Consider the following 10,696-nt stretch of genomic DNA (forward strand, 5'->3'; position numbering starts at 1 on the left):
CAATAAAAAAAAAAAAAAATTAAATTACAAAAATAAATTAAAAAAAAAAAAAAAAAATTCCGGCTCCGACATTTTTTTATATACCACTTCTTCCAGAGGGATCATCCATGTCCAAAAAAAAAAAAACCGGAAAAATTTCCTACCATCCATTCGTCCATCCTTCTTTCTCCTATTATTATTATTATTATTTTCTCCTGTCCGTAACGTCACACACGCTGCCCGTTGAAAAAAAATTAATGATGATAATAATAATGATAAAAACGCACGCGCAGGAACTTTCGTATATGAAAATTAAAGCAGCGCGTAAACCATTCGCACGCGTATTTACGCTTTCACACGCGCACATTTCCTTGTGCGTCTATCTCTCTCTCTCTCTCTCTCTCCCTCACTATCTATCTATCTATCTATCTCTTTCTAACCTTAGCTGCTCTTTATCAAAAATATAAAAAAAATTATAATTTATAATATATATATCACAGCGCGTATTCAAAACAACAACATTTTTTTTTTTTCTTCGCGGCGTCATCAATCATTATTATCATCATCATCATCATTCTTCTTCCTTTCTTCTCCTTTCTCCTTTCTCCTTCCTTCTCCTTCTTTTTCTTTCAATTATAATAATTAAATTAAATTAATTTAATGTCATATCACAACCAATGAAGACGCACAACAACAAATTTTATCAACTCCTCCTCGAATGATTAAATTTAAAAAAATAATAATAATACTACAACCTTAAACTTAAAGGTAGACCGTAATAATAATAATAGTAATAATAAAATTTTTCAGTCTCGAAAATTCAGAGCGCCAAGGGATAGTAAAAAAAAAAAAAAAGGAATGAAAAAAATGTTTCGGAAAAACGTTCATTCTAACTCACTCACTCACCCCCCATTCACAGTTTTAGTCGTGGTAGTAGAACAAACAAACAACCTGAACCTGATTGAAAACGTTCGCAAACAATTTTTCGGAAAAACCAAAAAAAGTGAAAAAAAAAAAAAAAAATTAAAACCACGACGGAAATGGAAGGAAGCAAGCGAGAAAGCAAACAAACGTTCTTTTTAAACGAACAAAGAAACAAACAAACAACCAACCGAAAAATAAATTTTTAATGCAAAAAAACAAACAAACGATGTACGGAATGTATGCGTTTTCTCTTCCGACACCGTCATCGCCACCATCGTCACCATCTCCCACCTCCTCCTCTTTTAACTTCCGGTACCTGAACGAGGCCAGCCAGAACACGCGAGGGGTCGATCTGTCGAATCGGGATGACGACGGAGGAACAAAACAGAAAAAAAAAAAAAAAAAAGGAAAAAAAAGGAAAAAAGGAAAACATCCGGTGCCACCGCTGGCACCACTACGCGAACGGATTGCTTCTCCCCCGAACGGATTTGAAATTTTTTATTCTCCCATCGACGGCACATATATCCTCGGCGTTGTTGTCCTCGCCGCTCAAACAACAATCTTCGAAACTCATGTTGCTGAATCCGCGTTCGATTTTCTTATCGTTCTTGTTGTGCTTTTTATGCTTTTCCTTTTCCGGTTTATCACAGTTTTTACTTTTCCTCTCGTATTTATCCTCTAATTTTTTCCTCACTTTTTCCTCGTGCTTGAGACTATCGTAGTAGATTTTTTTCTCGGATTTAAAACCCAATATCTTATCGCTTAGACTGAAATGAACTTTGGATTCTTTTTCGTTAACCATTTTACCATATCCGGTTTCGTATATTTTTTGCGACGAGGGTGGCGGCGGCGGCGGCGGCGACGACGACGCCTTGTTATTGTACACGGGAGATGGAGATCTGTCGTTTCCGCTCAACGTGTTATACCCGCTCAGAAATTGTTGTCCCTCGTCTCCTTTACCGTAACTAATAACGTTGGATTCGTTATTCGTCTCGTACATCGCGGGTTTGAAATCGTCACCTTCGAACGGATTCCTGTTGCTCGGGAGAACGTAAAAAGGAGTGAAACCGAATATGTCACGATCCGTCGTCGCCGAGTATTCTGGCGTTTTATCGTTCGGAAAAGAATTCGGGGAAAATCCTTGCAAATTAACCGGAAAATTATTACCGTCGTCTTCGTCGTCGCCGGAAAACAAATTCGATTTTGAATTGTTCGCGTAGAACGACGAATGTTCCAATTGATTGTTGTGGTTGTTGGTGCTCGGGGTGGTGGCGGTGGCAATTGTCGTGTTAGTCGGGGTGACTTGCGTTTCGAAATGCTCCGTTTCGTCGAGTTTTTCCAACGGTTTCAATTTTTCCCGAACCAAATGTAATCTTTCCGTGACTGTCACGTCTTTTATCAAATGCGGATTCACTTCCTGTTCGGATTCGTTCGCGAGAAGCGTTTGAGTTTCTTCCGATTCTTGTGGTTTTTTCAAATCCGAATCGCTTTCCGAAAGGATAATCAAATTGGGGGATTTGCAGAAATTTTTCCCCGGCATCTTATTCTCATCGTGTTGAGAATCGCTTTCTGAAAATGTCAACAAATCTAATTTTAATTTTTCCGGCGAAAACGTGACAAGATCATTTGATTTCATTTTACTTTTCTTTTTCGTTCCGTCTTCGGGGGGTCGCTGGAAGGGAGCCATCGCGAAAACATCCTTCGTCCCTTCCGCGGCGTCCCACGTCGTGTCCCACAATTGAGGCGAACCGTCGCTCTCGAATTCTTCGAGCAACGGTTTGTCGCCTCCCTTTTTCGCGACCCCATCATCATCATCCTCTTCTTCTTCCGATTTGATCCCCGTTTCTCTCACGTTTCTTTTCCTCCGTCTCGTCTCGAACGTGTTGCTCGCCGTCATGCTTTCGCACTCTGCGTGATACACGCTCGAACCGCACGTGTACATGCTGGGAACGTCAAGACTTTCGATTTCGCTTTCGCTCACAGCCTCCTCCCCGTCACCGTCTGACAATTCGTTGACGTCACGAAGATCCGACGCGCTTCCGATCGAATCCTCTTCGTCTTCCTCATCTTCGGGTTCTTCATCCGGTCGTTCCAGAACGGTCGACGGCGTCAGGGTCGGATTGTTCGAATTATTATTATCTTCCGAATCGAAATTTTTCTCATATTTTCCCTTTCTCAACGAATCTTGTAATTTATTTTTTTTGGCAAGAACGATCGTTTTGCTCGCTTTCAAAGCATTTTGCGGTTTTAAATTTTTTATCAACGTTCCGGGTTTGGGTTTGTGAACGTGATGATGATGATGATGATGATGATGATGATGATGTTTTTGCAACTTTTTCCTAGATTCTTTGGCACCTGTAAATAATAAACATGACAATTGATTTCGGGAATTTTCACACGAAGGGGAGGAATCACAAGGGGACGAATGACTTTCCCGTACCTAATTCGTCATCAGAACTGAATTCTTCTTGGGTCGATGATAACTTTTCGTATTGGGATCGATTTTCCGATGGAATTTTTATCGTTTGATCTTGTTTCACGTGTTCATCCTCCTCTTGTTGATCGTCGTTGATTAAAAATTCATTTCCACCTTCGCTACTTAGCCTCCTACTTAAATTAATATGTTGATTTTCGAAAGCGTCTTGTATCGTTTTCCGTATTAACCAATTCTGTTTTAAAACTGTAACAACAACAACAACAACGAAAAAATCAAATCAGATTATTAAAACAAACAAAAAACAAACGACAGGAAACAAATACAAAAAAAATGAACGACAAAAAAGCAAAAGAAAATAAATAAGCAAGCATAGAAAAAAATAAATAAAAAAAATCTCTCATTCTCTCCCCGTGTGTATGTATACCCCACGCCCCTCCAGAATCGTTTTACGAGGGGGGTCAAGGCCACGGGAAGAAAAGAGAGAGAGAGAGAGAGAGAGTGAAAATAAAAAATTTCGAAGCAATCAAAAAGCGACAACGATTAAAAAAAAAAAAAACAATAAAAATTTTCTGAGCAGGAAGTTCAAATATATATCGTAGCAAAATAATAAATAATTATTTTCATTAATTCAAAAAAAAAAAAAAACGCCGCGTAAAAACATTTTCAAAAATAAAAAACGCCGCGTAAAAATATTTTCGAAAAAATTCGATAAAAAAAATTCGCGTTCGTGTCAAAAACAAAAAATTTTTTATTATTTTTTGGAACCCCCTAATCAGACGATTATTATTATTATTATTATTTACTTATATATATAAAAAAATAATAATCTCAACGTGAAAACAAACAAACAAACAAACAAACAAAAAGTTAAAATATAAACATAATAATATAAAAAAAAAAACATATTAAGCAAATAAATAAATAAAACAAAAAAAAAATACATAAATATATTTAAGTAAATTCACGCACGTACACACACACACACACGCACGCATGATACGCACGTACGCACATAAATATATTTACATATTTAACGTATAAATAAATAATTTTTTAAAAAAAAAAAGTTAATAAATACATAAATAAATAAATAAATAAATGAAATTAGAAATAAGCAATTTGTTTAACAATCAATAAATAAATAAATGAATAAATTTATTACCGATCGAAATTATTCGCACGTGTCCACGCACGCACGTACGCACGTACTCACGCACTTTTTTTTAAATAAATAAATTTTTATTATTAATAAATAAATAAATTATATTCGTTTGCCATCATCGCATCCATCCGGTAAAATTGACTTGACTTTAGAAAACAACAACAACAACAACAACAACAAACCTGAAATTACTCACATAAATATTTTATTATTTTTTTACATTAATTAATTAATTAATTAATAAACTCATGGATTATTATTATTATTGTTAAAAAATAATTCTAAAGCCAAGCTAATATATTATTATTATTATCATCATCATTATCATTTATTTATAATTACAACAAATCCTTCATCGAATGTTTAATATATATATAATCTTTTATTTATTTATTTTTTTTTATTAACACACTACAACTATATTTATGTATATTATTGATTACAATTTTTTTTTTTTTGTAAACTCACTACAACAACACTATTAATAATAATAATAATAATTCATCACTTTTCCATAATAATAATAATAATAATAGAAAAAAATAAAATATTTCGATTTAAGTTTTAATTATTACTATTATATTATTAAACCGTCATCACATTGTTATGGCGCTTTATATTGTTGTGACGTCATTACGATATACAAAATTCTTTATATATATATATGCGTGTCATGATAATGATAATTTCCCACGTACGAGAGATAAAATTTTTGTGCCCTATTTTTTTTCCCCATATACCGTGCAAAAGATAATAATAATAATAAATATAATAATATCATATGTTACGTCATAAATATATAATTTGTCGTGTATTTTCTTACAGGCTAAATCATCATTTACAAATGAGCAATGCATTTATTATTATTATTATTATTATGTATTAGCATAGATATATATCATAAACTTTATATTTGAATAACGTAACAACAACAACAACGACAACAACAAACATGATAGTAATAATAATAATAATGATTAAAATAAAAATAATTAGGAGGTTCCGCCTGTGTGTGTGTGTGTATGTGTATGCGTGTCTTTTTATTTTTTCACATTTAAAAAATAATAATAATAATAATAATTAACGCGGCGAATGATGAAAAAAAACGCGCGCGTTCGAAAGAAACCTGGAGGTTTTTTTTTTTTTTGGGGGGGGGGGAGGAAGGAGAAAAAAAGCGAAAAAAAAAAAAATTTGTTCGAACGTTTTTTTTTTACGTTTGTAATATGTTGAATTGGTCGGACGATAAGCGGGAAGACAGGAAACGATATCACGTCGTGGCAGAAGACGATAAAAAGTAACTAAAAATTCACACGCACATTAGCGATCACTCACATACTTGAGCAAATAATAAAAATTTTTTTTTTTTTTTTTGTTTCCCACAGCTACGTCATCAAATTATCGTTTCGAAGTTATATACGTTTGTGTAAAACGTAAACGTGTAATTAGATTTAAACAACGACATTTATGCAAATTACAATGATTTATTCGATTATTATTATTATTATTAAGATAATGATCACCGTGGCAACAATGATAAAATATTTTATAAATGCCACGACGAAAATAAAAATTTTTTTTTTTTTTTATTTTAAGTACGAAACGCGAAATCGATTAATCGATCCGTGGCACGAACAAGCGTCGGAGACGAGACGCGCGGAGAGAGAAAGAGAGCGAGAGAGAGAGAGAGAGAGAGACGTACGGGGAAATAGACAACAAAAAAAAAAAAATTGAAAAGGAAAATGGAAAAGAAAGAAAAAAATACCGAGGATATCGATCAAACGAAAATAATTTTTTTTCCCCGATTTTCCGTGAAAGCAAAACAAAATGGCGACTTTTCTTTCTCACGCCAAAATTTTACAAATGAAAAAGCTCCAAACTTCAAAAATAATAATAGTTAGTGTCATTAGCTCTACTCTATCCCTTTCTCTATTCTAATCCCACTTTCCAAATTTAATATTTATTATTATTATTTTTTTTTTGCGTTTTTAAAGCCAAGCCCGCGTGCTGTCACACATTTTCCGTTTGTTCGTTTGTTTTTGGTTTGTTTTGTTTTGTTTTACAAATTTTCCTTTTTTTTTTTTTACAAAATAAATCGATTACAAATTGAATTTCGAGCTTTTGACAAACAAAAAAAAAGCTCCAAACTCAAAATGCATTACATTATTTTTTTATTACGTTTGATCGTTTGTTTGTGTCTGTTTGTGTTTGTATGAAAGTGTGTATGTGTGTGAGTGTACGATTACAATTAACGATCTCCCTAATCCCTATAACAAAAATAATTTTATCTACACCGTTCTAAAGGCACCCGAAAAAAAAAAAAAAAAAAAAAAAAAAAAAACAAAGCAAACAAAAATGCTGTCGCATAAAAATGTAGCAGGAAGATTGAGTAAATATTTTATTTACCTGCAGAATTTCCCTTCTTTTGAATTTGCCTTTCTTTACTATTTTGTCTTGATGCTGTGAAAATTTGGAAAAAAAAAAAAAATAAATTTTCCATTAAATGTTGGAAAATTTTTCCTTTTTGTAAAAAAAAAAAAAAAACTCACCCGGTAAACTAAATGGAGCGCTGCTAAAAACATCTTCAGTCATGACCAAATTTTCTTTTGACGTCATCACGACGTTGTTGTTGTTGTTGTTGTTGTTCGATCTTATCATGTCGAATTCTTCGCCGAAAGAATCCGGATCTTTTTGGAATGTCGCTTGGTCAAACGGATTCCAATCGGCGACATCCGCCGACAGTGATCTCCCCTCCACAAACGTCGCATTCGTCAATTCTCCCTGCGGGAATACGGGATACAAAAATAAAAATAAAAATAATCGAATCGAATTTGCCACGTCATTTCCCCCCCCCTCCCACTTTTAAAAAACTCACGTGCGATGCGGAAACTCCGAGGGAAATTTTCGGTTGTTGAGATGATTGCGTTTGCGATTGTTGTTGTTGTTGGTCGTTTGGAGTCAAATGAAAATTTTCGGTTCCTTCTGCGACTCCACCGGGTGGACTTCCGGAACTGCTCCTTGATTTAACGCTCGCTTCGTAGGGTGCCAAAAATTGACTAGTTTCATTTGCGAAAACTCTAAAAGAGGAAAATTTAAATTCAAATCCAGGAATTCGGGATTGGGGACGGGGGGGAAAGAAACGTTCGTGTCTTACTTGTTAAAAGCAGAAGTGTCGCTCACGTTTCTACGGTGACCGTGAGGTGTGGGTGACGTGGCGTCAGAATTAACTTTGGTTATGGTTTGTGAAAGAGTGTGACTTGCCGAACCGGATGTCAGGGAATCGTGTTGATTCTCTTCTCGGAATGGATCCGGATAAACTATAAAATTATTTTTAAAAAAAAAATTTGAAAATTTTCTCGATCTGCGATATATATCGAAATTCATTCGATTCGATTCGATTCGATTCGATATACTCACCCGTGTTTTGGAAAAGATTATCGGCGAGTTCGTTATTTTCCGGACTAATCACTTGTGGACTCGCTATTGTTGCAACCGAATCACCATCGAATTGTGTTTCAAAATAGGGTGAGGAAGTGGAATCGCTGGAAAAAAAACAAGGAAATTGGTTACTAGGAAGAAAAGCAGAAGGCTTAGCCGAACTAGCAGCCGGTTGTGGTTGGAATGCCATGTTCTGTGACTGGAATTGTCCGGACGACTGCTAAAAAAATAAAAATTTTTTTATTTTCCAGCAAAAAAAAAAAAAAAAGTAAAACGATTAAATAATCGACAAAAAAAAATGTCAAGAAAATTTTCATTTTTTTTTTTTTTCATTCACCTGGAATGTATTCGTATTATTATTGTCTGCATTTATTGGACTCGGGTTTATGTTTTGCCTTCTGGGTCCAGACAATGCCGGAGGAAGATTATGACCCCCTTTGGGCCTTTGCCTCGGAGTCACGCTCGTACCCTCCATTTGAGGGGGTTGCAATTCTTTATTAGATCCTTTCGAAGGCTTTATTAATGAGGGCACTTTTTTCGCATCGCTTTCGAAAGCTGGAACTTCTAAATTTTCTAACGAGGGAACGGGGGATTTCTGTAAAATCAAACAAACGTCGAAATTGTCATGAAATTCAAACCAACGACATTAAAAAATTTAAAAATAAATAATAATGTTTTTTACGTGTAAATTTTGTACTGGACACTCTTTTCCAGCAATTAAAAATGCCAAATACGATACTTGAAATATGTCTGGTCTTTTTTCTTGATCCGGTTCCAACATATATCCTGAAATTAATACAATCAACGTTAGTAATAAAATGTCATATCAAGGTCACGTTCATATCAATTAATATGTTATCTTCTTATTCATCATCATCATCATCATCATCATCATCATCAAGTCTCAAGTTTAATAAACTTACTTATTAACTGATGCATTTGTTTTGAATATTTCGAATTATCTGGAATGGTAAATGTTCCACTTTGTATAGCTAAAGTGCTTTCACCGAAAGGCAAACTGAAAAAGCATAATTTATATAAAAGGCAACCTAAAGCCTAAAAAAGAAAAAATAAAGTTGAATGAATGAATGAATGAGTGAATGAATGAATCAGTTAAAAGAAAAACACAATGAATTGATAAAATTACCCAAATATCAGCTTTCGTAGTGATTTGTTGATCACCGTATAAGTGAACCATTTCAGGAGCTCTATAACTCAGCGTTGTGTATTTATTAATTTCTTCTTCGACTTGAGCAACTCCCTGAACGGCAGGATGTAAAATTTTACCAGTTGCAGAACCAAAATCGCAAAGCACAAATTGTCCCTGATCAGATTGGAGAATGTTTTCCACCTGTCGTTATGACATAAAAAAAAATTATTGCATCATTCGAATCGAAGACTTCCCTCTGAAAAGTGTTAATCATTCCCACCTTTAAATCTCTGTGTATGACTGGAGTCTGACAATGGTGTAACCTACTAACAGCCTGACAAACATCTGTAAATATATCTAATATTTCTTTTTCAGTAAAACCTGTTTGCATTTTTTGATTCATCAATTGTAAAACATGAGTCTTGCAATAAGGCATCAAAAGCAAAACTTCATAAACTCCTCCACCCGTATGAGTTATGCTACTTCCAACATAACCTATTATATTTCTGTGATTACTTAAATTACTCTGAAATGGTTTTCAAACAAATATATTACTCTTTTATGAAACATCTTTTTATCATATGATAAATATAATATGATAAAATACACACAGCGATTTGTATTTCCCTTTTGGCTATGTTCAAATCGTGTTCATTATTAACATACATTCTTTTTAAGGCATATCGAACTCCTCCAGAGCCTTTGGCTAAAAAAACCATGGCAAAACCACCTGAAACAATATCAATTATTATTATTATCACTCATCAAACTCAAACAAATAATCAATAAAATTAAACAAGTTTAAACAAGTAACAATTTTTTTTTTCTTTTGGTTTCGATTCAACATGATATCGATTTAACCAACATCGAATACTCCATCCGTACCTTTTTTACACTCTTTAGCACATACATAAATTTTTATGTTGTGGTTATTACTATCATTATTATTTATTTATTTACTTCAATAGATTTCTTATCGTGCAAAAAAAATTAATCATGTAAAATATATGTTGATAATTAAAAATTAATGAAAACAACCTCGGAAATTAGAGTAAATAAATTGCTTAATAAATTTACATTACGCAATTAATTTAAATAATAATAATAATAGTTCAATGTCAAAAAACACGTTCGATCGTTATAGAAAAGTAAAGATTTTTTCATTTTCTTTTTTTTTAAATTAATATAAATAAAATTTTTCACAAAAACTTACCTTCAGCTAAGACATCTTCGACAGTAACCGTAGTCCGGCCTACATTGAATACTTTTCCTATAAAATGATTATCTTTGTGTCCTCCTTCTTTTCCAGTCGATTCAATTTTTGAAAATAATTTCTTCATTTTCTATTTTTTTTTAATTTTTTTACGTACGTACGTATAATAATAATAATAATGAAACCGATGAAGGAAAAACTGGTTTATGATTAACGGAACCCAACCTTGCGTATTATTGTTAGTTATTGTTATTATTATTATTTTCGTTTGTTTTAACACCTATTATTATATTTTTATCAATATTTCATTTAATATTATCTTTGGTGAATGACGTTTGTCAAAGACGATTTCGAATATTGACACGATAAATAATTTTTTTTAAAATACATTTTATA

The 10,696-nt window shown here is 33.2% G+C and overlaps 2 protein-coding genes across 2 annotated transcripts; both read right to left on the bottom strand.

Moving 5' to 3' along the window:
* Nucleotides 1-1,357: 1,357 nt before the first annotated feature.
* Phum_PHUM596270 (uncharacterized protein) lies at nt 1,358-5,359 on the bottom strand (the record flags this gene model as incomplete). The annotated part of the gene is made up of 3 exons (XM_002432594.1): nt 1,358-3,258; nt 3,344-3,572; nt 5,243-5,359. 3 exons carry the CDS (start codon nt 5,357-5,359, stop codon nt 1,358-1,360), a joined length of 2,247 nt encoding a protein of 748 aa, XP_002432639.1.
* A 1,538-nt stretch (nt 5,360-6,897) lies between these two features.
* On the bottom strand, nt 6,898-10,427 carry Phum_PHUM596280 (Actin-regulating kinase, putative; the record flags this gene model as incomplete). The annotated part of the gene is made up of 12 exons (XM_002432595.1): nt 6,898-6,959; nt 7,049-7,280; nt 7,375-7,576; nt 7,654-7,792; nt 7,917-8,157; nt 8,275-8,532; nt 8,620-8,723; nt 8,861-8,993; nt 9,085-9,288; nt 9,368-9,613; nt 9,699-9,817; nt 10,301-10,427. The coding sequence occupies 12 exons, from the start codon at nt 10,425-10,427 to the stop codon at nt 6,898-6,900; spliced, it is 2,067 nt and encodes a 688-aa protein (XP_002432640.1).
* Nucleotides 10,428-10,696: the final 269 nt, after the last annotated feature.

The sequence above is a fragment of the Pediculus humanus genome, genomic scaffold (genome assembly GCF_000006295.1).
Source record: "Pediculus humanus corporis 1103172108315 genomic scaffold, whole genome shotgun sequence".
NCBI lineage: Eukaryota > Metazoa > Arthropoda > Insecta > Psocodea > Pediculidae > Pediculus > Pediculus humanus.